Source organism: Sander vitreus, chromosome 10 (genome assembly GCF_031162955.1).
Source record: "Sander vitreus isolate 19-12246 chromosome 10, sanVit1, whole genome shotgun sequence".
NCBI classification, from domain to species: domain Eukaryota; kingdom Metazoa; phylum Chordata; class Actinopteri; order Perciformes; family Percidae; genus Sander; species Sander vitreus.
Genome location: NC_135864.1, coordinates 23,431,497 through 23,459,471, shown reverse-complemented (window position 1 = coordinate 23,459,471; position 27,975 = coordinate 23,431,497). Strand labels below are relative to the sequence as shown.

General features: G+C 42.5%; 2 protein-coding genes across 3 annotated transcripts; one reads left to right on the top strand and one right to left on the bottom strand.

Moving 5' to 3' along the window:
• Positions 1-40: 40 nt before the first annotated feature.
• Positions 41-8,010, top strand: hvcn1 (hydrogen voltage-gated channel 1). 2 transcript variants are annotated; one of them, XM_078261008.1, is made up of 6 exons: positions 41-337; positions 3,581-3,802; positions 5,486-5,590; positions 5,664-5,895; positions 6,135-6,247; positions 7,551-8,010. In XM_078261008.1, the coding sequence occupies exons 2-6, from the start codon at positions 3,629-3,631 to the stop codon at positions 7,605-7,607; spliced, it is 681 nt and encodes a 226-aa protein (XP_078117134.1). In that variant the 5' UTR covers positions 41-337; positions 3,581-3,628; the 3' UTR covers positions 7,608-8,010. The 2 variants fall into 2 exon arrangements, with proteins under 2 accessions (XP_078117134.1, XP_078117135.1); XM_078261009.1 differs by lacking the exon at positions 41-337 and adding an exon at positions 2,899-3,151.
• LOC144524619 (tectonic-1-like) lies at positions 7,984-27,304 on the bottom strand. Its single transcript, XM_078261007.1, has 14 exons — positions 27,048-27,304; positions 24,285-24,402; positions 23,390-23,523; positions 22,995-23,131; positions 22,683-22,785; positions 21,207-21,319; positions 19,357-19,377; positions 15,224-15,358; positions 14,534-14,659; positions 13,894-13,982; positions 11,889-12,026; positions 11,655-11,808; positions 8,423-8,554; positions 7,984-8,308 (listed from the first exon to the last, which is right to left on the bottom strand). Exons 1-14 carry the CDS (start codon positions 27,292-27,294, stop codon positions 8,162-8,164), a joined length of 1,794 nt encoding a protein of 597 aa, XP_078117133.1. The 5' UTR covers positions 27,295-27,304; the 3' UTR covers positions 7,984-8,161.
• Between the last annotated feature and the right edge of the window lie 671 nt (positions 27,305-27,975).

The following is a 27,975-nucleotide window of genomic DNA, read 5'->3' as shown; positions in this document are numbered from 1 at the left end:
CTGGAAGCCTTTTTTTTTTAAGTTTAATTGATCTAATTAGACATTAGGGAAGTACATTTCCAAACTGCCAAGTTGTTTTAACTATCATTTTTTTTAAGATTAGAAAAGCTTTATTTTAGTTTACAGCTGAGTGAAAACAACACAAAAGCTCCACACGTGTAGACATAGTTTTGCAGGGAGCTGTGTGTGTGTGTGTGTGTGTGCGTGCGTGCGCGTGCGTGTGTGTGTGTGTGTGTGTGCGGAGTTTTTCAGCTCCAAGTTGAGACTTGTGTCTCTGCAGAGGAGCAGAGTGTTTTTGAAGGACGGAGTGGGCCAGAACACGGTAAAACAGAACAAGGTAAGACATTTAAGTCGACACAACTGTTACAAAGTCACAAGTTGAGCTGTAACGCGCTAAATCTTTGTTCGACGTCACTGTCAGTAAAAAAAAACGCTGGGTTGGCAGAAAACAGAGAGAGACGGATGTTTTGTATCACGAGCTTCTGTCCATCCTCTGCCCTGATCTGTGCTCAATCTGCGGGGAAACCGGGATCATTCTCTGGGTCGGCTTGTTTTTGATGAGTGCTCCAGAACAAACGCTGCTGTTGTTTTATTATCTTTAAAAATATATCCTCATATCTGCATGGATGGACGCATGTGTTAAATACCTACCTTTGGTGCATCGTTTTTTTATGCAGTGCGAATGCTAAGTACATTTACTCCAGTAGCCAACTGTACTTAACCCCTCATGTTGTCATGTTGTTTTTTTAAAGTTTCTGTAGCAGAAATTTGGATATCTTTCAACCAAAGGGATGGTTCCATGAAACTTCTCCTCTTCACAATACAAATTAAGGATCAGTTCACTACTATCATTGACTTTTGGGTGTTTTATTCAATTTGATAGCATTATTCGGACTAAACTTTGACAGTCTGTGATTATCCATCAACATCCTCTGAAATATTAGTCAAAATAATTCATATTTTCTGCTTTTTTAACTCAAAAGTTAGATATAATTGCATAGGCTGTATAAGGTTTAGTGATGAGAAGGGGGGCACCGGCGAGCAAAACGTCGAACAATGCTACAAAAACGTTCAAAAAAACCTATTTTGACCCGCAAGGACAACACAAGGGTTAAGTCCAAATGTTGAGGTACTTGTACTTTACTTGAGTCTTTTCTTTTCGTGGCACTTTCTACTGTGATATTTATTAGTACTTTTACTGAAGTAAAGGATCTGAAAACTTCTCCCACCGGTTGTATGTATAATTCGACTTAATCCTACATTGTGTAATCTTTTTAGTTGATTCTTAGCACAAAAAAAACCTCAAATGACGACCGCCATGTTGCGCCTCCATCTTTAAAATACATTAGCCAAAGAGGGACATACCTCCGCCTTTTGCCCTCTTCAAGGAGGTAAGCGAGCCTCCACAAAGCGTAGCCATTGACATATATATAATGGACCAACAGATCCTGTTGCTCTGGACGGAGACCAGTGAAGGATATTAGAAGCACTTTTCCGGTGATGGCTGAGCGTTACTGCGCAGCCTCCAACTGAGAGAGACGACGTAAATGTGACGTGAGCAACCTGTCTGAAAGTTGTAAGTCTTCTGGTAGCTGTGCCAAGAGAAATCTCAATCATTCAGAATCTTACAGGCTAATTATTGCTAACTAAAATGCTAGTTAACATTAGTAATTACACTTAAACAGCTAATGTGAGACGAAACTGCCTGCGAGCTTCTCCTGTACTATACGGTAATTCCTCTACTGTGCGACAGTAAGTGGCGTGGTTATGACACAATCGTTAGCCTATTTTTACAAAAACGTCTGCTACGGAGCCATAACGTGAGGTACAAGGTAATGGAGCCTTTTATACATTGTCGTGTTTCTTTAGAAATAAACAATGGACAAATAGAGTCTTTAAACGCTTCAGATGTAAAGTTATTCGCTGTCAAAGTGGCGCCAAAATGAATGGCAGTCAATGGAATGCTAACGGGAGGTGATGGCTTGGTAGCATCAAAATGGCGCCATAGGAGGTTTGCGAGAAGCTTATCCCCTTGAGCACATATACCTACGCTCTCCATCTGCAAGATTGGGAATGATTGAGATTTCTCTTGGCACAGCTACAGGTTGCTCACGTCACATTTACGTCGTCAAGTGCAGTAACGCTCAGCCATCACCGGATAAGTGCTTCTAATAGACTTCACTCGTCTCTGTGGAAGTCTACGGCGTCGCTTTGTCCATTCATTTTACTATCTATGGCCCTCTTACACTCAGTGGCACCAGAGTGGCACCATGACGAATGCCAGGGGGAGATTACTCGCCAGGGAAGCGAAAAAGAGAATTAAAACGACAACGCGACAAAGCAACAAGACCAAAGTTAATATTGGCGTGGCCAGAACAGCTGCGTGTAAACGATGGAGATACTAAGAGCTAATTTCGGGTTCGGCCACCGTAGGAGTTAAAACGCGCTCGGAATGGGAAGGGCTAGAAAGTAATATTCAGTTGGTTGTCATATACAGTTTCACTGCTAAATGGGAGAAATTCTTACACAACGTAGCTTTAAACAATCCAACCATTGCTCTTTTAGTTGTTAGGCTGATACATGCTACACTCAACGATGTCCTGGCTTCATGTACCTGTGTAGAGAGAGGATGTGGTGGCAGTTTGATCTGCTTTACCAGGGATGGATTATGATGGGGTTCATCTGTACAATCTCTATAGCTCTATGATTGTGTGGAGGAATGACTATTTAAGAAGGGCGCCTATGGTTTGGTTTCTCAATAACATGTTGCAAACCAAAAAAAAAAAAGGAGAAGTAAAGTCTGATTGACTAACAGATGAGGAACTCTGCCCAGATGCTGACATTTTTTACAGAGCTCACTCAAGGGTGGAAGAAGTACAAACAGTTTCACTCTGCCTGCACAGATTGGCATCAGTCTTCAACTTTTCAAATATTTGGCTTTGCGGTTATCGAGAGAGAGAGAGAGAGAGATTCTAAGTTGCCCTTTATGAAGTTGTAGCCTACACAGAAACAGCTGTGTAACCCCGCTGTACAGCGTCTGCTCTACATTTGAATTCATATTTGATTGGAATGACCCTTCCATTGTTCCCTCCAGGGGTGGAATGTATTTAAGTACATGTACTCAAGTACTGTACTTAAGCACACATTTCAGGTACTTGTACTTTACTTGAGTCTTTTCTTTTCATGCCACTTTCTACTTCTACTCCGCTACATTTCAGAGAGAATTATTGTACTTTTTACTCCACTACATTCATCTGACAGCTTTAGTTACAAATTACTTTACACATTAAGGTTTCTGGACACAAAACACATGTAGTTTATAATATCTGATGCTTTATTCTAAATGAAACTAGCCAACAATATAACGGCCTACAAGTCCAGCTGAAATGATTAGACCATTAAACACACAACTGTTTGGATCCTTTACACTTTCTATAATGGGAGGATGTTTCTATACTTGTAATACTTTAACTACATTTTCCTGATAAAACTTGCAGGACTTTTACTTGTAATAGAGTATTTTCACAGTGTGGTATTAGTACTTTTATGGAAGTAAAGGATCTGAATACTTCTTCCACAGCTGGTTCCCTGTAAGGTGATCTGAGCTGGGGGTCTGGAGCCTGGCGCCATGGCTCGGTACCTGGGCTACTTCACCGCTGTGGGCGACGTCCAGCCAGTCCACCTGGACGAGGAGGCGCTGCACGTGACCAGCGAGGAGCTGAGTCCCGCCACGGGGCAGTTCCCACCCACGACGACCTTCAGGGAGTCCCTGCAAAGGCTCTATGGCTCCGAGCGCTTCCAGGTAGGCCGCGCTGCTTTCAAATGATCCATCATTCTATGAGCCAACATTTCATGGTTTCTCCACTGTGATGTCACTGGTGTGGGTGCAGATGTGGGAACAGACCCGTCATTTCTAAGGGACATCTTCAAAGTGCTTGTTTTGTCCAACAGTGGTCCCAAACCCAAATATATTCAATTCACAGTGATATAGAGAGAAATATAATCAAAAGTAGCCCTCAGTATCTGGCGTGGCCACCAGCTGCATTAAGTACTGCAGTGCATCTCCTCCTCATGTTCTGCACCAGACTGGCCAGTTCTTATGGGTAATGTTGCCATCCTGTACCTGTCCCGCAGGTGTGATATTCGGATGGACCGATCCTATGCAAGTGTTGTTATACGTGGTCTGCCACTGCGAGGACGATCAGCTGTGCTTCCTGTCTCCCTGTAGCGCTGTCTTAGGCGTCTCACAGTAGCGACATTGCAATGTATTGCCCTTGCCACATCTGCTGTCCTCATGCCTCCTTGCACCATGCCTAAGGCACGTTCACGCAGATTAGCAGGTACCCTGGGCGTCTTTCATTTTGGTGTTTTTCAGAGATAGTAGAAAGGTCTCTTTCCTAATTTTCTTATAACTGTGACCTTATTTGTCTACCGCCTGCAAGCTGTTATTGTCTTTTCGACAGTTCAACAGGTGCGTGTTCATGAATTGTTTATGGTTCATTGAACAAGCATGGAAAACATTGTTTAAACCCTTTACAATGAAGTTATTTTAATTTTTACAAAAGTATCTTTAAAATACAATGTCCTGAAAAAGGGGTGTTTCTTTTTTCGCTTTTATATACATATACACTATATATATCCTTCCTGGTATATACTGTATATATGATATACAGAGAAAAGCAGACAAGTTTGTCATATATTGTATGCGCACATTTGTTCTTGGTCTTTAATTTATGTGTGGGTCTGGTGTAGATGATGGCGTGCTTTAACACAAACTGTTTTTACCGAAGTAACTCTCACAAAACTAATCAAACAAAATAAAATAAGTTCTCCTTTTCGTCTCATATCATATTCCCATAACTCGTTTACCACGGTCGAAAAAACTGTGACCTAGCTGTGCTCAACACAGCTGTACCAATCAGCACGTTCAAATCAACTTTTTCCTCCCCCAGCGCCACACACACACACACACACACACACACACACACACACACACACACACACACACACACACGATTGTCCTCAGACTCTGCAGTGACATCACTGCAGGACATTTATCAGCCTCTTGTGTGTCTCCATCTAGACACAACGTTTTCTCCCCAGCACTTTTTATTTATTTTGTATAACTTTATTTAACATGATGGTAGAAGGTGCAATAAGTAGATGCTGCTATGAACTGAGGCGTATCAGAAACTTCAGTTTACAGAAAAATGCTGATATTATTTTATTGGAATTTTTTTTTAAATGATTATTATAACTTTTGTGATAAATGTTCTGTATTTGACTGTTCAATGTCCCATGCCTATTAAAAGAAAGACACTTATTGCTGGCAGTTCGTATCTATGTTCCCGTCCCTGTGTCACAGCTCAGAGAATAGCAGGACCCAAATGCAGAGACAGCCAGGCAAAAGTGATCAGCTTGAGGAGTGGCCACTCGCAATTAGATTTTTTTCCCCCCAAATCGTTCAGCCCTACTTTGCTTTCAGGTGTTGGTGGTGTGTTTGGTCATCCTGGACGCCATCTTTGTTCTGGCCGAGCTGCTCATCGATCTGTCTGTTATCAAGCTGGAACATGGCCACCTTGCGCCGGAGGTGAGACACAGATTAGTCCACTGACTCCCAGTTTATTATCCAGACCTGTGGACTGACCCGTGGTTCTCTGCAGGTGTTCCACTACCTGAGCCTGGCCGTTCTCACGTTCTTCATAGTGGAGCTGCTCGGTAAGCTGTTTGCCTACCGCCTGGAGTTCTTTCAACACAAGTTTGAGGTGTTTGACGGTTTGGTGGTGGTGCTTTCCTTCGTGTTGGACATTGTGTTCATCTTCCATGAAGACGAGTTTGTTGGGACGGGCCTGCTCATCCTGCTGCGACTCTGGAGGGTGGCCCGAATCATCAACGGTCAGTAACACTCTGCCTACAAGTATGTATAGGGTGTTTCTGTTTTGAAAGGTGTTATTATTTATTTGGGGATGGGGGCTTGGACATACTTACCGCGAACAGCTATGGATTTGTACCATGTTGGATCCATTACCCCGATGTTGAAACATAACCTACGCCCTTGTTGCTACATACAGTAGGGTGGCTGTGTTTAGGTAACGTGTTGCAGGTATCCTGGTGACAGTTTGAATGTGTCGCAGGTATCCTGGTGTCGGTGAAGAACCGTGCAGACCACAAGCTCCACAAGCTGAAGGAGAGCTATGACCACCTGGTTCAGAGAGTCACGCAGCTGCAGGAGCGCTGCGACAAACTGGTCAGTCCTTCCAACTGCTTCATACCACATCAGACAGGCTCACATTTACTTTAATTTAGAAGTTCAGCATATGAGGTTTCTGACACACTCGAGCAGAGATTAATATCATATAAAGGAGTTTATACATGTGATGTCCTCGGGGCCACGGCTGTGATTGAGGATATGGAGACATTTTAAGGTCATTTGGCAACCTGGGGGGGGCGGGGGTGCTTTATATCCTCCATTTACAGACATACACCTGGTGTGTATTTAATCAGCTTAAACAGTAGAAGTATTTACATTTGACAGAAGAAAAAAATAATAGTGGCTTCAGTTTTATTTCAGCTCTTTAACTGTTTAAAAGAAAAAAAACGAGTTCAACTTATGTTTTATTTTTGTAGCCCTGGTAATTGGTTTTATCAGTCATGATGACATTGTATCAAAGTAAACGCTCAGGTCTCAGAATGCTAAAAATAAATAAAGGTCCAATGGGGGAATGAACTGGAGCACTCAGACGGTCAGACAGGTTGTGCGTAATGCATCTTCCCTGCACGAACCCCAACATCACAGTACTTTACCAGAAACCGCCAGTGGTGAAAGAAGCATTCATATCTTTTACTTAAGTAAAAGTACTAATACCACTATGTAAAATACTCCAGTGAACATGTTACTTCAGTAAGAAGTATGTAAGTATCACTAGGAAAATGTACTAGAAGTATTAAAAGTACTTAATGCAGAAAAACCCTCACATTTTAGAAACTGGAAGCGATCAAAACCGTTCTGTCAATCAACTAAGTCTTTAATGGTCTAATCATTTCAACTGGACTTGTAGGCCGTTATATTGTTGGCTAGTTTCATTTATAACTACATATGTGGTATGAGCAAAAATTGTAATGTGTAAAGTAACTAGTAACTAAAGCTGTCAGATGAATGTAGTGGAGTAAAAAGTACAATATTTCTCTCTGAAATGTAGCGTAGCGGAGTAGAAGTAGAAAGTGGCGTGGCAAGTACAGTACTTGAGTAAATGTACTTAGTTACATTCCACCATTGGAAAAAGCTTAAGACAGAAATCTATGAACTTTGGGTTACACAATTGGGGGTGGCAGTAGCTCAGTCCATAGGGAGTTGTGTTGGGAACCGGAGGGTCGCTGGTGCAAGTCCCCATGCAGACCGAAGGACGGAGGTGGACTGGTAGCTGGAGAGATGCCACTTCACCTCCTGGACACTGCTTTTTCAATAAAGAGTATAACTTATAAATTATAAAAATTGAACTGAATCCAACAACCGACTGACTCTTGTCTCCGTGTGTCTCTGTCCGTCTCAGGAACAGGAGAACCAGAGATTGGAAGCCCTCCTGAAGAAACACGCCATAGACTCCTAACTCCTGGAGCCCGCTGCTGTAGAGCTACTCTTCAATCTCATTTATATCACGTACAGTACCTTTGGGCACTCTTTCAACCTATACATTCCATGATGAACTTTACTTTTAGACCTGATTTCAATATTCCTTAACCGTTACTACATTACCTGAAGAGAAATATATATTTTTTAATATCTGTATCAATAGATCCATATCCATGTCAAAGGTTATTTCGAATGAATGTCAGATGATCACTCCATAAAGCCACGATGGCCTCAATTTCTACGTAACTAACATTCCTCACACTGATGACTTGTACATAAAACTAACTGTACGTCTGCTTAGTGACATTTCAAAAAGAATTGTATGTTGTGTAAAAAAAGAACATGTCAATAAATGAAGTGATTTCATTTATTAAAAAAAACATTTGTTAAATCTTTTTACAAACATCGTATATACATTATATTCACACAATCTACGGGAACACAGTGATCATACAAACAGTGCTCGTGGTCAAACCGGTGTGTTTGGTCAAATGGACCCGACACTTGGTGAGTGGAACCCGCGTGGAGTGTTCAGACAAAAGGGAAGAAGAAGTCAAAGGGCAGTCTTGCGTTGATGGTGGGTGTGGCTCTGGAACCAGGAAGAGCAGCAGCAGAGACTGGAACGAAGGCCGCTGAGCTCCTGACGGACAGGATGCTGCTGCCTCCAGACAACATGTCCTGTGGGAGAGCACGGCAGTCAGACAGACAGTAGAAATCATTAGATTGCCCATGCATCTTTGGATTTTTTCCCCCGCAAAAACCTGCCAGTATTTATGTAAGAGCGAGTCTTACCAAACTGGTGGTGTTGGTTTGGATGACTTCTTTGATGTTCACAATCTGAGCTTGGGGGTTCACCAGGGATCCGTATTTAGTCCATTCAATTTCTAAATGAAGTGACAATGGGAGGCTGCAACTCTGTGCTTCCTGCAAAATGCACACACATACACACACACACACACACACACACACACACACAAAATCGGTTTTTATTAAAAATTACTTGACAAATGCTTCCGTTAGCAAAGCAGTTTCTATTGAGATTCTTATATTAATTATGGACACTTGCAGATAACTCGTAGTAATTCTGCATATCACTAATAATATCGGTGCTGTCAGCAATATTGTAGTCACTCTCTAATCTCCCTCGTACTCTGAACCTCTTGCTCATTCTTTAAATTTCCTCTTATTATTAAATGGCCAACGCTCACCAGTGTTCAGTTCATTTCAATGTGATTCAACACACCCAGATTTACTGGCGTGCAAAGCAGTAAGTTTAAAGATCGAAATAAATGTGTGTGTGCATCTCAATAGAAGGTCTTTAATTTCATGCTAGCACAAAGCTCACATTGGAGCTAACGGTCTCAGTGGCAATGTCCCTTAAACTGTTCAAAGAAGGTAAAGTCCTCACACAAGACACACAATGTTTCGGCCAAATTGTGGGCCGAAACGTGTGTCTAAATTGCACTATTAAAGTACATTTCCGGAGCATTAAGCTTTTGTGCGGACTTTACCTTCTTTCTACATTTACTTGTTTTGCCCTGCACCAGCAACTACATGGATGTGCACAACATCGTCTTTTTTTTTAACTAATTGTCCCTTAAACTGCCATTGTGAAAGAGAGGTCTGTAAAACTGTTGTCAGGCAGTGTTGCAGCAGCAGCTAAGTGTAGCTAATGAAGCTACACGCTACTCCTTAGCCACAGCAAGTTGCAGTGGTGATTCCATACCGTAGGAATTAATTGAATTTGCTGTGATCAAATTCCCCAAAAGCAAGCCATCCTGACGGAACTGATGTGGCCCCACAACATAAAGCCAAACCAAATTCTGGTCAGGCCAATCACATTGTGTATAGAGTCGGTGGGCGGGCTTAACATAAGGACGGCAGAGTTGCAACGGTTCCGCGTGAATTCCCTGCTACTTGAAAACAAAGAAGATGGCTGCTGCTGCTGGCGAACGACGGTCTTTCAAATCAGCTTTGGCCGCGACTCTGGAAGACTTGGAGTTAAGCACTGAAGTCATTCTTAAAAAAGGAAGATGTGTTCGGAGTTTTGCCGCCCGGATACGGCAAAAGTTTAAAGGTCCATGACCTGGTGCTCTTTGGATGCTTTTATATAGACCTTAGTGGTCCCCTAATACTGTATCTGAAGTCTCTTTTATATAGACCTTAGTGGTCCCCTAATACTGTATCTGAAGTCTCTTTTATATAGACCTTAGTGGTCCCCTAATACTGTATCTGAAGTCTCTTTTATATAGACTTTAGTGGTCCCCTAATACTGTATCTGAAGTCTCTTTTATATAGACTTTAGTGGTCCCCTAATACTGTATCTGAAGTCTCTTTTATATAGGCCTTAGTGGTCCCCTAATACTGTATCTGAAGTCTCTTTTATATATACTTTAGTGGTCCCCTAATACTGTATCTGAAGTCTCTTTTATATAGACCTTAGTGGTCCCCTAATACTGTATCTGAAGTCTCTTTTATATAGACTTTAGTGGTCCCCTAATACTGTATCTGAAGTCTCTTTTATATAGACCTTAGTGGTCCCCTAATACTGTATCTGAAGTCTCTTTTATATAGGCCATAGTGGTCCCCTAATACTGTATCTGAAGTCTCTTTTATATAGACTTTAGTGGTCCCCTAATACTGTATCTGAAGTCTCTTTTATATAGACCTTAGTGGTCCCCTAATACTGTATCTGAAGTCTCTTTTATATATACTTTAGTGGTCCCCTAATACTGTATCTGAAGTCTCTTTTATATAGACCTTAGTGGTCCCCTAATACTGTATCTGAAGTCTCTTTTCCAGAAATTCAGCCTGGGTGCAGAATTACAGCCACTAGAGCCAGTCCCACAATGAGCTTTCCTTAGGATGTGCCATTTCTGTGTCTGTAGCTGTTGAGGAGGAGAGAAGGGGGGGAGGGGGGGGGCAAGGTGGAGAGTGGGGGTGTGACCTTGACCAACTGCCACTTTGCTCGTTTGAAAGCCATGATGTCTCTCTCTCATGGGTGGGCCAAATTCTCTGGGCGGGCAAAGCAGAGAAAGGGGAGGTAACCTTGCTCCTTATGACCTCATAAGGAGGAGATTCCAGATCGGCCCATCTGAGCTTTCATTTTCTCAAAGGCAGAGCAGGATACCCAGGGCTCGGTTTACACCTATCGCCATTTCTAGCCACTGGGGGACCATAGACAGGCTGGGGGAACGCATATTAATGTTAAAAAAAACTCATAAAGTGAAATTTTCATGCCATGGGACCTTTAATCTATCAACTAGCGTTGCTCTGGTTGGCTATGAGTGCAGAGGGAATTTGAAAGACAACCGTTTATCCCGCCCCTCGGATTGAGCCCTGCCAATGGTGAGTTCCCAGATCCAACATCTTGATGTGGGTCTGGCTTGTCAGGCTAGGTTCAGTGTGGATTAACATTGATTTAAAGATCAAAATAAGTATCATGCAGTATCTTATAAATATTAGAAGCCATTACATGGCTGAGAGTAGTATTCTAAGCCAGTGTTAGCAACACAGATTCCAAAAATGAAATGACTTTTCTGTCAACATGCAGTATCTTTAACTTATTTTCGATGCAAGATAAAAACCCAGCATCTCTTGAATTGGAATTCAGAGCTGACATGATTTGGACATTGACTGAAGTCACAGTTATATTAAGAACAAAATAACCACTAATGTTTGTGGTGTAAAAACTGCACTCAACCTGCAAAAAGTAGCAAATTGTGTGCCACATGTATGAATGTATTACTCCCCTTTGCTTAGGCCTGCTGTAATTATAGATGTTATGTAATTCTTTTTTATTTTAATATTTTAACCATTGCATTTTAGGATGCCTATTGGCTGGGGACTACAGCTGTAAATTAGCCGTAGAGGCTAAAGCTGCTGCTTTTACTGTAGAGTTAATTAAAGGGGACTGTCCACGATATTATAAACTAATAAACTAAACTAAACAAACACAGACTGTCAGAAATAAAATGGCACTGAAATGTTTAAGATATTGGACCAGACCCGAGACCGTGCTCACCCCAGGGTTGAAGTTGGTCTTGACTGGCACCCAGTCCAGTGGATAGTCTAACGGGGAGTTCCCGAAAGAAGCCACAAACTGGGCCTGCTTTGGTCCTCTCAGAACGTCCAGAAGCAGCTGAGAGACCAACGAGCAGTTGGCAGCGTCCTCCAGTCTGCGGGGACAAGACAAGTCAGCGTCACATATGTAGAAGACACATAGTGATCAGACGTGAAGAGTGTGAAGCTGTCCTGCCTTAATGTGCAGCCGGACACAGAGTCCACTCCGAACAGGACCGGGGAGCGCTGGTGTGGTCCCTGCAGACAGTCCTGGTCCTGTGCACTGTGGAGCAGAGACAGGGTGTCTCTGCGGCTCACGCTCCGAGCAATCCCTGTGACCACAGCTGTTGAGGACAAATTCATCGGAACGCCACCAGTTCTCATCAAACACACTCGCAGCATCCTTACTATACACTAGTATACACTATACAAACCTGATTCACTGTTGCCATGTTTCCATCTACACGTTTTAATGCAAATTAAGTAATATTGAATGAAAAAGGCCTCATGGAAACAGTAAAATTTGATTGAATTTCATGAACATCGACACAAAGTTTGTACATTCAATCTCATCAGATTTTCTCTTAATCAGTAAACAGCTTGATAGAAACGTTATTTGCCAAATAAATATGACTATAAATATGAACTGCGATTATGTTTTAGGTGATTTTATGGTTGCAACTCGCCATAAAACGAAGTGTTATTTATTTCCGCCACGTATTTCTGCTTTCTTTGCACACGGCAGGTGTCAACAAAGTCCTATATGAGTGGACTAACGAGGAGACGACAGACTTTTTAAATTTAATTTACGAGCAAAATATAACAGCTATTTTAGAGATAACAATAACAGCATGAGAATAACAATAACAATAATACACTACCGGTCAAAAGTTTGGGGTCACTTAGAAATTTCCATTCCACTCCATTACAGACAGAATACCAGCTGAGATCAGTTGCATTGATTTTTTTTAACCAGGGCAGCAGTTTTCAGATTACATCATGTGCTTACACAAATGTGGGGCGGCTGTGGCTCAGTGGTAGAGTGGCTGCCTGCCAATCGAAAGGTTGGTGGTTTGATCCCTGGCCCTGCAGTCCCATGTCGAAGTGCGCCATTGGAGTGTATATATGTGTGTGAATGTTCAACTGATGAGCAGGTGGCACCTTGTACGTCAGCCTCGGCCACAGCGTGTGAATGGTTCCTGTATTATGTTAAAGCTTTGAGTAGTCGCTATAAAAGAAAGCGCTATATAAGAACAGTCCATTTACATTTAATGTAATCTGAAAACTGCTGCCCTGATTAAAAAAACAATGCAACTCTCAGCTGGTATTCTGTCTGTAATGGAGTGGAATGGAAATTTCTAAGTGACCCCAAATTTTTGACCGGTAGTGTAGTTGTCGTCTGGCATTTACGTGCATGTGCATCACCATAGTGATAGCGTTGTTGTCTTATTATAGCTTAAAGGTGCTCTAAGTGATGTCACGCATTTTTTAGGCTACACATTTTTTTGTCACATACAGCAAACATCTCTTCACTATCCGCGAGCTGCCTGTCCCCTGAACACACTGTAAAAAAAAAAACGCCAACAAAAACAAATTCGCCAACCTGCACCACGAAACATAAACAGTCTTCCAGCGTTCAGGCCAATAACCGAGAAGAAGGATTTGGGGGTGGAGTTGGGGGATTAGTTTTATGTGCACGGAAGGGAGGGAGAGGGGACGGGATGAGGAGGAGGGAGGGGCGAGCTAGCCTCATTTTGTTTGAAAATACTTTGAACGTCAACAAGAAGTGACATCACCCAACATCGCTTAGAGCACCTTTAATATGTCGCTATCAGCACTATTACAACTTGCGCAATATTACTCATTTGTAGGTAGATGGCGCGATCCATTTTGGCTAGCAAACTTCATTTGCAAATGTTAGCTTGAATGTTGTGAGATTCAGTCCGAAAATTAATGGAAACACCTTAAAATGTATCAAATCTATTCCATATACCAATTTGACCGCAAAACAGCATGTGACGTCATTACACACAGGTTTTTATTGGCATTAAAGCCGTTGGATGGAAACACACTTTCACCGGCTTTATTCGCACTCATGTTTTTAGCGAACTTCAGATCATTCGATTGTGGATGGAAACACAGCTAGTGTCTATTGGTCAAGGGGAGGGAGCTGCAGCAGCGTGCAGGCAGGTGAAGGATATTCTGCTGTTCTTGTTCCAGACACAAGAGGTAGTCCAACCACATAACCTGGATTTCCACTGTAGTGGACGGCCACGTCCTCCCCACCCTCCTGGTTCAAAGACACAACATAAAGTACATCACTCGCATTTACTCTCTAAAAAAGAAAGTTTTCAATTATCAGTTATAGGACGTTATACACAGGATGTCATTACTTAATCAGAGTCAGAAAAACGTGTGCGTGGGAGCCTGATCCCTCCCTGAAGCTCCGACATCCTGAAATCATTCGGATGTGTTTTTTTTGTGTTTTTTTTATACTGTATGTACTTAGAGTGGACATATGCTCATTTTCAAGCCGTGGGTGGAGCTACTGAGATGGGGGGGGCGGTGTATCTAATGAGCCTGCACGTGACAGAGGAAATAGAGCTGGATTGGCTGGCTGAATCCCGTTTTCACAAAGAAACTGACCGGGTCGTCTTATTTCAGTTTGTGGGTCGGTCGACTCTCCAGATACCCAGATGTATACAAGCACTGAAGAAGTGACTCCTTCATGACATGTCCCCTTTAAAATCAGTAGTTCTGATTCCCCTCATCTAGAAAGAGAAGGAACTCTTCGTGGCTAACACTCCGTGAAACATAGTCAGTTTGTTGTTGAGGCACTACCTGAGCAAATGTGATCTGAAACTCCTGTTCCAGGGACAGAGCTGCTGCACGGACAAATCCAAGTACCAGAGACACCGTCGCATTCACAACCTCGCCAGCCGGGTCGTACTTTATCACATAGGCAACCTACGGAACAAACATGTCTTAATGGTGCAGCATAAAATTACTTCTTTTATTTGCAAGAGTTTTCATTCCATGTCCACACTTTCAGCTAAACTGTCTTTTGTATGACCTGTGGTGTCTATATTCTGGTCAAACAAGATGAAGTGATTAAATATACCATGTCGTATTTACACACTTGTAAATATAATAAACGGTAGAGACTTCAGCAGGTATCTTCAGGTAACTTTTTTTCCAACTCTGCCGACCGGATCAACAACTGCCTGTAAGGACCTCTACACGCTACTGTATATAGGCAAAAGGTGTCTATACAGATGCCTTAATGTAATTATTAATATCAAACACAATAGGTAATCACCTATAAATATTACATCCCCATCCTTAAAAATAAAGATTAACATTCTTTGAACAGGTAAACACTCTTAGCATACTAAATACTGCAACATAGAATATATCAGTACTCTAATACTCGTTATTGCATAGCAGATGTTCCTGTCAGAACCAGAATTTCACTTACAATTAAATAACGTAATGAAGTGATTAAATAGATTGGGTCATGTGTCGACTCACCTGCAGCACCACATGAGCACAGAGGCTCGGCTTCAGCAGGACGGGGCGGAGCCTCTCTCCCCCGCTGTCCGCCAGCTCTGTTTGAGTCCCGTCTACAGACTGCAGGACGACGGAAGACACCTCCACAGGAACAACCTCAGCAACGACACACACACACACACACACACACACACACACACACACACACACACAAACACTGATAGACTGCAGCTCTCTGTGTGCTCTCCCAACAGGATTGGCATTTTGATTATGTTGCATATTTGGTCAAATTTGGGATGTTTGTGTTTGAATTTGGGAAAGTATTTAGTTCGGACTAGCTAGAGTTTTGTGCATTCTATTAGAAAGCGCAGCTCCGTCTCAACTTTGTCTTTCTTGCACAGCTGGCAGAAGCGCTCCTCTTTGGGGAGCCATGATAGTTTGTATCGGCCGGTCTCGATGGAAAGGTTGTGCTCACTGGGTCACTATCAACTTCATTAACATTTAGGCCAGATATTTTGCAGATTCATCCTCTGCTCTCATTTAGCCCACTGCAGAGCGTTGACTCGGGAAAGCCATGCCTTTGGTGCCGACTGAAACATCTCGACAGCTGCTTGATTGGTTGCCATGACATTTTGTAAACACATTCATGTTCCCCTCAGGATGAATTGTAATCACTTTGGTGAACGGGTCAAAAATGGAATGTGTCTGGGGCACCCTGGTGGCTCACCTGGTAGGGCGTGCGCCCCATGTACCAAGGCTCAGTCCTAACCACATTGGCCCAGGGTCAATCTCCCCCTTTCCCGTCTACAACTGTCCTATCAATTAAAGGCCAAAACGCCCAAAAGAATAATCTTTTTTTTTTTTATGACTAAACCTCCAGAACTGATGCCATCCCATCAGCCTCCGTGCTAGTTAGCATATGTTAGCACTCTATTATTGTGAACATGATAAAGCATTTAGCTCAAAGCACTGCTGCTGTGCCACAGAGCTGTTAACGTGTCACTGTGTTTTCCCAGCATTCCACGCAGCCATTCACTTCCATCGCTGTCCAGCTCACAGATATGTTGTTAAAGGCTAACTAAAGCACCGCATCATTTCATAACGTGTTAAAAGCAGACAGGATGTACACTGTGGTGCATTATACATCTTCGGCAGGTTTCAAGCTTTCATACCAAACTAAATCCATGGGTGGTAGGGAAAACATCTCCAAGATATAAAACAGAAAAGTAATGCACACCAAGGGTTGCAGAGATGCTGATCACTGGAGGTCGTCTTGAAAATAAGAGAAAAGTGTTGCACACTTTAGATAAAGTACACCATGATGTTCATTTAGAACTCATGTTTTAACGTTTGCCATATATCTATTAGGATTTTCTTCAATATATTTTTTGGGTTTTTTCACCCCCTTTATTTCAGAGTGACAGTGGATAGACAGGAAAGGTGGGAGAGAGATGGGGAGTGACAAAGGGCCGCAGGTCGGACTCGAACCCGGGCCGCTGCAAAGGCCTCAGCCCACATGGGGGGGCATGCTCCTACTGGGCGAGCCAGAGGTCGCCCCTAGATGTATTTTTTCAACATTAGAATGTTGTAAATGAAATTGAGATCTTTGTCCATAGTGTTACATAGGTTTTGGTAATAATATTGTAAAATAATTATTTTTTTTTAACCCCAATGATGCTAAATGACTACCTAATCAACATCAGATGTGTAAGAAGGGTGTGGCCTATATATTACCTTTGGCTGTGTCTGTCTTTGATTGTTGATTTAAAGAAGGCTTGAGGGCCGAAACCTCATCGGAATAAAAAGAGATATGCACATGGAGCAACAGTGTGTGGCAAAAAGACATCTCCAACGCTACCAGTATGGCTTGGCTAAATAGTGTGCGGTGATGTAAAGTGTGGTGTCAACGCAAATGTGACAATAACTGAAGACTTCCTTCTTCTTGGTAACAGAACATCCAGTCGTTAGAGAAATGTTTCCTGTGCTCACATTGCAGTAGTTACCCTCAACCTGTTGCACTACACGTGGGCTGACTAAACTTCCCCAAACCATCGGCCCTGAGCTGGGAGCTCTTTATGGGATTTAGAGTCTCTACTGGGAACTAAAACCAGCTCGATGGTGTTTTAAGCCCCCAACGTCGACTTCAAGGCACCTAACCCTAACCATTGCCAAATCCTAGTGCCTTCCAGGCAACGCTGCCTGGAAGACGTCGTTGGGGGCTTAAAACACCAAAGCATACGTGCATCCGCTGACAGATAAAGACAACTACAATGTCAAATACTGTGAATTACTTTCATGTTTCAACAAGTTTTATATGACGTTGTTGCATTTAACCGGATTCTAACTTGACTTGGACAACTAATCGATTATTAAAATAGTTGTCAATTTTCTGTCTGTTAACTGACGGATCTTTTCAGAGTTAAACAAAACGATATGCATACTTACCGCTGCGTTGTACAACTCATAAAGTGGTCAGAGAAAAGTTTCCTGTGCTCATGTTGCAACAGTTAACCTCAACGTGTTGCACTGTGTGTGTGTGACATGTTTTTGAGGCCTGTCCAAAGGAACGTCAGTGTCTTGCTAAATGTCCAGGTTAGGCAGACCATGTGACGCCGTGTGAGCGGTTTTAACACAGACTTTTGGTGCAGCTTAGTTATTTTGTGCCAAAACTTCCTCACAACACCAGCACTGAGTTGGGACGTCATTATGGGATTTGGAGCCCTATCTTGCACCCGGCGCGGCGCAAAGCCCGATGCAAAGCCCGACAGTTGTCAGTTTCCTGTCCAGCGCCCGCGTCGTTTAAATAGCAAATGCACCTGCGCCCATCTTTGCGCCCATGGGCGTGCTGGTCTTACAGGGAGTTGTGTTCAGGTGCATTCTGGGCGTATTGCTATCTTGAGGCAGTGGGAAGTGATGGCGCCATTGACCAACAAAAACCTAGTCTAAAGTCAATAGCGCAGCATTTCACTGGTATTTTAACAGTGCATTAGTGAAATGCACCTAGGCTTATGCACAGCGCGCACACACTATGCTTGTTGCACACACACAGGGAAGCGCAGCAGCACACAAACATGCAAAAGACAATAAAAATATTACGGTGCAAATCCGCCATCATAATAGCAATGTGCCAAGGTACAAACGCGCCTGGCTTTTAAAGGGAATGGGAGATGACACTCTGATTGCTTTATTGCATGTTACGCCCAAAACACACCTATGAATTAAAGAAGACACTAAGTACAACCCTATTAAACCATGGGCCCGGCGCACGGACCCTTTTTTCCGCTGTCAAACTAGCAAAAGTGGATTTGGACACGCCCTAAACGCACCTGCGCCATGCGCTCACGCCGTGCGCTTCGATCGTTAAAATAGGGCCCTTGGAGTCTCTGCTGTGTCAGCTCAGCTGACGATAAAGACAACTATCTACATTACACTACACATACAGTGTGCATCTATCTAACTACAACTAATATCAAGTAGTGTGAGGACATCATGGAGAAACTAGAACACATATTTAAATGCATTTTCTCTGTATTCCATGTGTTTCAAGAAGTTTGTTGTCCCAATTCTGACCTGACAAAGAATTTATCGTTATCAAAATACTTTTCTGTCAATCCACTAATTAAAGTGCTTCATTGATTTATATTCAGATGGTATTTTTTGAAGTTTTACCAATGTGTCATCATTGTATGGATTATCTGTAAACCATTTATTTAGGTACCTGCAACTTGGTCACTTTGTTTCAAAAAGTTTCCCTAATTTTCCCTCCTTACCACCTCAACAACCACGGGAAGGATTGCTTAACTTTAAGCCACAACGAAAAGGGATTGTCTCCGAAATATATAATCGCATTCTGGATCTTTGTGATCACACAAACTCTAAAACAAAGACTGCTTGGGAGTGGGTGAGTTTTGTGCCTTATTTTATTTATTTACTCTTTGTTTCCTTTCTTTTTCCTTGCCTTTTATGTATAATTTGTTGTGCTCTGTAATTTTGTCTTCTGTGTATTTTTTCAGTTTAAAATCTAAACTGTACAAGATGTCTAGTTTCAAAACTTGATTCTGATCTCAATAAAATATGTTGTCACCCTGAAAAAAAAAATCAACTAATTAACTGACGGATGGTTTCAGAGTTAAGTAAAAGGTAGCCATACTTACTGCTGCGTCTTTATTCTTCCCCTGTGGAGTGGAAAATATCTTTGAATTAACATCAACTATAAGCATTTCCGATACAAACATCCACCGTAAGCGCGATTTACACTTTTGCGTAAAATCTACACCGTGGCTACGTACGTAGGAGAGTATAGTGTAGTAGTAGTATATAGATAGTACGTGGAGATACCAACCCTACGCCGTAGCCTGACGTGCACCTCTCGGAAAATGTAACTACAAGTCGCTAATCACCGTCTCTCTCTCACTCGCTCTACCACACCGCGCGCACACGCACACGCACACACGCACACACGCACACACACGCACACACACACACGCCGTATAAACTTCAGGCCACTTACGTAGGCCACGGCGAAAGCTCTGTGTGAAGCCTCCACAGAACCATAAATCAAGCTTTACTTTCTTATCCAGAAATGAAGGAAAAGGATTAAAAGGAGAAGTCGGCCCAGAAACACTTTTCAGCTGCCTTAAATATTTCTGGTGAATGTTTGAGCAGGTAGAGGAGAAGAGCTGAAGCACATTCAGAAAGTACAACACTCAAAAGAGTCTTTCAGCTAGCAAGTATTCCATAAAGCTTGGGAACTCCCAGAACACTTGAGTACTTTATATCAGTACAGTGTGTCACTAGCCATGTTTCCATCCACATGTTTTTATGCAAATTAATCAATAATTTATTTAATACGTGTAAATTTGATTGAGTTTCATGAATATCGACACAAACTTTATATGTTCGATCTCATCCAATTTTCTTTTAATCGGTAAACGGGCTTATGTGATGAACGCTGATGGAAACGTTATTTGCCAAATAAATAATGAATTGCGATTACGTTTTGTTTTAGGTCATTTTATGGTTGCAACCCGCCATAAAAAGTCTTTAGTCATTTCAGCCATGTATTTCTGCTTTCTTTGCCGACATGGCGGGTGTCAACGAAGACCCCAGCGCTGCGGAGGAGGGTCTGGCTAGTCCACACAGCATTCCTGGATGGGAGAAAAACGTGCTCTGGTTTATTGGCATTTCTATAAACCAATCACAATCGTAACGGGCGGCGCTAAGCTCCGCACGGTGCCGCTGCAAAATAGCTTCAAGAAGGAACTTGTTTTGGTGGAACATGTGTACGTTCAAAGGTTGTTTTAGTCGTGCAACAGAAAACTCAGATTGGACAGATAGTCTAGCTAGCTGTCTGGATTTACCCTGCAGAGATCTGAGGAGCAGTTAACCATAGTCCTCAGAAATCCACCGGAGTTTAGAACGCCAACACAAAGAAAGAGGAAAGAAATGGAAATCGATGAAAAGACATACATCTGGCGGAATTTCCCTGCAATCTGGGAAGTGGCCCGTCGTGGGTATAGACTAACAAAGACAGATATAAGTGGGGAGGAGAGACTTTTCAATTTAATTTACGAGCAAAATATAACGGCTATCTTAGATAGCTGTTGTCTGGCATCTACGTGCATCTGCATCATCATAGCGATGTTTTGATATCGTTGTTGTCTTATTATAGCTTGATATGTCGCTATCAGCTGGCACATAAGCACTATTAACAACTTGTGCAATATTACTCATTTGTAGGTAGATGGCGGGATCCATTTTGGCTAGCAAATCTTTGTTTGCAAATGTTAGCTTGAATGTTGTGAGATTCAGTGCAAAAATCAATGGAAACACCTTAAAATGTATCAAATCTATTCCATATACCAATTTGACCGCAAAACAGCATGTGACGTCTTTATTCGCACTCATGTTTTTAGCAAACTTCAGATCATTCGATTGACAGGTGGATGGAAGCGTAGCTACTGATGGTGTTGGGGAGTGTTTGGGGGGGGGCAGAGCCACTCACAGCACACAGCTGGATGGAAGTGTAGGTGTCCATGCTGAGGGCCGGCAGAGAGCTGCAGTCCCGCTCCAGGACCACACGCCGGGAACAGCGACCGCTCCTATCCTTCAGGAACGCTGCGCAGACAAACCTCTTTTAAGCATGTTTGAAACATGAAATTACCAAGATAAGATGATAAAGAGGTGTCAGAATATCCCTTTAACAAATAACAGATTACAACACAACTATTTGAAAGAAATATTTCACTGATGCAGTTTAAAAAAAATAATAATGGCATATTAAGATCAAATCATCTTCGATCAATGTGATGAAACAAAAGCAGCATGCTGTTTTAGGTGGATTAAATGTTTAAAAAGAGCAATCCAGTTCTTATCCAATCAGTGAGGAGCATTTAAATTAAACCATTAGGTCACTGTCTGAGACTAGCATCAGATTCCAGTACACTCGGCATATATCAATACATGAAAGTTATAGTCACATTCCAATTTAAATGGATTTTTACTAATAAATAATCATGTTCACAAGAAAATAGGCCCCCTTTTGGCTGGCTGCACATACTGAAGCTATGGAACGCAGCGCCGGTAATGTTGGCCTACACTACCAGCTAGCACAGGCTACTGCTTTTGCTTAATGATTAAAAAAAAAGATGCACAATAACACTAACTAACTAAACAATGGAGAAGGAGGCAGTGGTGGAGCAGCAGCTCCCATGTTCTGCCAGGTAAAATGACTGTTTTTGTCAAAGGAGTCTGGTCTTTGAAGAGAGCAGAGGTGACAGCTACACTTTCCCGACGGAAAGGGCTGTCTGACAGCAAGGTAAGGGGGGGGGGGTTGGGTATTCTAAATACAGCGAACAATTAAAGGGATACTCTGCTGACTTTAAACCAGCTCTGTGTCCTGGCAGTGTGTGCAGATAAACTGCTTCCCTTCGAGGCTCCAGCCATCAGTTTGTTAACAAATTTTTTTTTTCAGACGTGGACTGATACTATATATATATATATATATATTTTTTTTTTTTTTTTCTTCTTCTTCTTTTTTTTTCTTAGAAAAATAGCATCATCTGTTATCCGTTGTGTCTTGTTTTAGTGAAATCATTTTGTTTTCCCTGTTTTATTTAGTTTAATATTATTTATGTATGTGAACCTAATTCAGCTTTAGTCCTGGGGACGCTTTGCGTTAAACTACTTAAGTTACTGAACAGAGGGCAAATGTCTGACATGAAGCATCTTTTACTCTGACTGATTATTAGCAGCATAAAAGGCTCCAGCTGCTGAGCGAACAGCTGCATTTTAACATCTGTACAGGTCAGTGTTTGTCCGATAATCACACAGAACAGGCACTGCATTTTAATTTCAGATAAACATGGCTGTGTAACTGATATCACTGACGACACTCTACTTGTGGTACCGTTGCATTTTAGCATTCCTCATTATCCCATAATGGTCAGAGTTGGGCCACAGTGCAGTGAGGAGACGTTACCTGCAGGACTGGTGTCCACACAGTCAGCAGTGAGACCAGCAGCTGGCAGCTGGAACATGGCTCTCTGTCCACTCCGTCCTGCTGTCAGCATCACATCCCCAAACTGAAAGCACAAACCATCAGCAGCACATGAGAATGAATCCGTTTGAGAGAGAGAATGCCTTTATTTAATTCACAATTTTCACTCTTGGTACAGTTGCACACAGGCCTGAATTACAAACACGCTCAGCTAAACACACTAATGGAGAGATGTCAGAGTGCTCCTTGGGTTTGGTGCCTTGCTCAAGAGCACATTGGCGGACGGAGACTCGCCTGGTATCCAGACGAGGCCGGGAGCTCAGCAGTGTTCTTCTCTGAGCCAAAGACAAAGCCAGTAAACTCTTTAAAGAGCGAGTCAAAGCTGTTGGCAGTTGGAAGAGCGGGAGCGGGATGAGAAAACCCATCAACACCTAGACACGACAAATAGTCAGGAGAAAGATCAGAAAGTACTTTGTGACATGGCTGCATTCTGTTTGTGATCTACAGTACATCAGCCCACAAGTATAACATTCTGCACAACATACACCAGCCTTATCCTTTACATTCAGCATTAAGGTTCGTTAAAATCTACTAACTGACCAACGGGTGTAAGTCTGAAGTAATAAGCGCTTATAAGGCTTTATTCCCCAGGTAATTTCTAATCCAAATGAACACCATTCATGACTTACGGTTCTGTGACTGAATGCAGAAGATGTCATAATTAGTCTCCTTCCGGACAGACGACTGCAGCTCTGAGTAGCCATCTATTTTGCTCGCTAAAGAGTAGGACGCCACATCGCGGCTGCACAGCTGCTTCGTGCCACTGCAGACAACAGAATGAACAGCAAGGATGAGCCAGAGCTTCCACTGGATGCAGACAGATATCACAGAGTAAAGCTGTCTGAAAACAGGCGGTTGATACTGATAACGGACAAACGAGGTCATTCAATCTGCCCCCAAGCAAGCATATATAGTAATTTAACATGTGTGTAAACTGCGCCTCGGGAATTCATCTAGCTTCAAATCTTTTATCTATTTACGTAAATTCTAAAATCAGAGAATGTGCGTTCTGCAGAGAGAACCAGCATTGTTACAGACATGCCTTTACTTCGGTTGTTTATATTTTAGGCAGAGATGATCCTGTTTCAACTTGCTGTTAGTACAAACTCAACACATGTTCGTCTTGCTAAATTCAACATCATCTCCACAGCAGTAATCCCATCAGAGTCATGTCACACTCACCATTCTGCTGCTCTCACTTTCTCACTAATAATGTTCATTTACTAATAATAGTAATTCATTTGCCACTGAAACAACACACAGATATATTCAAAGCATCCTAAAGGGGGCGTATCCCTCCCTAATCGGCGAAGGCTTTTCATTTCAAATGTAAGCAGAAGAGTTGATTTTCACTGACATAAGAGTGTAAGTAATTTGAATAAATTTGGGACTTATTAACAGTATTTCTCCTAAAAATAGAAGCTCAGAGCAGCAGAGCAGTGAGTAGTTCTACTCCTCCTCAATGTTTCTATGAACAGCTTTTGTAAATGGCTCTCTCTCTCTCTCTCTCTCTCTCTGACTTGCCTGACAGTGTCCACTGAGCAGCCGGTGAACAGAGCCACCTCGTCCGTGCACGCTGGGTCACAGCAGCAGTTGATGTCGCACACATCCAGGTGCTCATCACAGGGACACAACCTGCCAACTGAAACACAGCAACGCTCACAACAAACCTTCTCCATCTCACTGAGGAAACTTAGCTGCCCTTATCTGATAGAGATTATTATTACGTGCTGTATGGATAAAAATGACATGGCCATTATGTGTCTGAATGTATGCATTTAACAAAGGATATCTCTAAGTACCTGCACATCCACTAATTAATGTGTGGATTTTTTCCTGGATGAATGGATTAGGCTAGTTGTTTGGTCTCTAAAATGTCAGAAAAAGGTGAAAAATGTGGAGCAGTGTTTCCCAAAGCCCAAGATGACGTCCTCAAATGTCTTGTTTTGTCCAAAACTCAGAGATATTCAGTTTACTGTCACAGAGGAGAGAAGAAACTAGAAAATACTCACATTTAACAAGCTGACATCACACAATAAATTTCATAAAAAATTACTCAAACCAATTAATCGATTATCAAAAATAGTTGGCGGTTAATTTAATAGTTGACAACTAATCCAATAATCGGTACACGTGCAGTTTAGTGTCCCAAATTCCCCGTAACGTAACCCCATTTGTTCAGGTCCTATCCCCTGACCAATCGGCTATCCTAACCTTAACCACTCGAGGTCAATGCCTAACCCCAACCCATCGAGGTGCTTCGTAGGGCGGGACTTAGCGTGGCCATAGTGGCATTTGGGACACTAAACTGCACGTAAACCTCCATGATCTACAGGTGCTGGTCATATAATTAGAATATCATGAAAAAGTTGATTTATTTCAGTAATTCCATTCAAAAAGTGAAACTTGTATAATGTATACATTCATTCCACACAGACTGATATATTTCAAGTGTTTATTTCTTTTACTTTTGATGATTAGAACTGACAACTAATGAAAACCCCAAATTCAGTATCTCAGAAAATTAGAATATTGTGACAAGGTTGAATATTGAAGACACCTGGTGCCACACTCTAATCAGATAATTAACTCAAAATGGTCCCTCAGTCTAGTTCTGTAGGCTACACAATCATGGGGAAGACTGCTGACTGGACAGCTGTCCAAAAGGCGACCACTGACATCTTGTACAAGGAGGACAAGACACAAAAGGTCATTGCTAAAGAGGCTGGCTGTTCACAGAGCTCTGTGTCCAAGCACATTAATAGAGCGGTAGGAAGGGGAAGGAAAAGATGTGGTAGAAAAAAGTGTACAAGGAATAGGGATAACCGCACCCTGGAGAGGATTGTGAAACAAAACTCATTAAAAAATGTGGGGGAGATTCACAAAGAGTGGACTGCAGCTGGAGTCAGTGCTTCAAGAACCACCACGCACAGACGTATGCAAGACATGGGTTTCAGCTGTCGCATTCCTTGTGTCAAGCCACTCCTGAACAAGACACAGCGTCAGAAGCGTCTCGCCTGGGCTAAAGACAAAAAGGACTGGACTGCTGCTGAGTGGTCCAAAGTTATGTTCTCTGATGAAAGTAAATTTTGCATTTCCTTTGGAAATCAAGGTCCCAGAGTCTGGAGGAAGAGAGGAGAGGCACAGAATCCACGTTGCTTGAAGTCCAGTGTAAAGTTTCCAGTCAGTGATGGTTTGGGGTGCCATGTGATCTGCTGGTGATGGTCCACTGTGTTTTCTGAGGTCCAGGGTCAACGCAGCCGTCTACCAGGAAGTTTTAGAGCACTTCATGCTTCCTGCTGCTGACCAACTTTATGGAGATGCAGATTTCATTTTCCAACAGGACTTGGCACCTGCACACAGTGCCGAAGCTACCAGTACTTGGTTTAAGGACCATGGTATCCCTGTTCTTAATTGGCCAGCAAACTCGCCTGACACCAGACCCAACGATGCAGAAGAGCTGAAGGCCACTATCAGAGCAACCTGGGCTCTCCTAACACCTGAGCAGTGCCACAGACTGATCGACTCCATGCCATGCCGCATTGCTGCAGTAATTCAGGCAAAAGGAGCCCCAACTGAGTGCTGTACATGCTCATAATTTTCATGTTCATACTTTTCAGTTGGCCAACATTTCTAAAAAATCCTTTTTTGTATTGGTCTTAAGTAATTTTCGGAGATACTGAATTTGGCATTTTCATTATTTGTCAGTTCTAATCATCACAATTAAAAGAAATGAACATTTGAAATATATCACTCTGTGTGTGATGAATATAATATACAAATTTTACTTTTTGAATGGAATTACTGACATAAATCAACTTTTTCATGATATTCTAATTATATGACCAGCACCTGTATGATATGTTTGTGTGTGCACATGGATATTTGAATGAGCTGATATCTATGTAACGTTGCACGTGCTCTATATCTATGCTTACGTGTGTGTGTGTGTGTGTGTGTATATATATATATGTACGTGTGTGTGTGTGTGTGTGTGTGTGTGTGTTATACTTGCATGTACAGTATTTGTGTGCATGTTCGTCATGATGTGAAATTTGAAATACTATGCGAACAAAACCTTCAACTTCCACGAGAGATGTTACACCAAACTCCATTTAAAAACATGTCAGTTTAAAGTTTTCTTAATAACAGAGAAACACAACGATTTGATCTATGTGCTAAAAACAAACCGTTCACTGACACCCTGCAATGATACACTATTGTTACAGTATAACACTAACTAACGCTACAGTGTAACGTTAGTGCGGCAGAGCCACGGCAGGTTACCGTTAGTGAGAGGGGAGAGCAGCTGGCCGGACACGGGCAGGCCCGGCTCAAGGGGCTCCACTCCGCTGGGGCTCGGTGCTGTCGGTGCTGTCGAGTAAAACTGTGTCGGCTGTGTAGCATCATTGTCAGTGGCGTTATACTCCCAGTCACCAAACGTCGTATTAAAGTTGTAGCTTGTTGTGTTCTCGCTTGTAGTGACGGCAGTAAACGAGAGGAGTAAACACAACACCGCCGATGACACCGCCATCTTTGTTTAATCGTTGCTATGGTTCTTCTTCTTCTCTTGTTCCGTTAACGGGTTACTGCGTTTAATGACGCCTTACCGCCTCCTGTTGTCCGAGCAAGGCACTGCACGCCATCTCTTGGACTGTAAATAGTAATATTAAAGGTCCTATGACAGGCTGCTTTTGGATGCTTTTATATAGACCTTAGTGGTCCCCTAATACTGTATCTGAAGTCTTTTTTATATAGGCCTTAGTGGTCCCCTAATACTGTATCTGAAGTCTCTTTTATATAGACCTTAGTGGTCCCCTAATACTGTATCTGAAGTCTCTTTTCCAGAAATTCAGCCTTGGTGCAGAATTACAGCCACTAGAGCCAGTCCCACAATGAGTTTTCCTTAGGACGTGCCATTTCTGTGTCTGTAGCTTTAAATGCTATTGAGGAGGAGAGAGGGGGGGCAAGGTGGAGGGTGGGGGTGTGGCCTTGACCAACTGCCACTTTGCTTGTTTGCAAGCCATGATGTCTCTCTCTTTCTCATGGGTGGGCCAAATCCTCTGGGCGGGCAAAGCAGAGAAAGGGGAGGTAACCTTTCCCCTTATGACGTCATAAAGGGAAGATTCCAGATCGGCCCATCTGAGCTTTAATTTTCTCAAAGGCAGAGCAGGATACCCAGGGCTCGGTTTACACCTATCGCCATTTCTAGCCA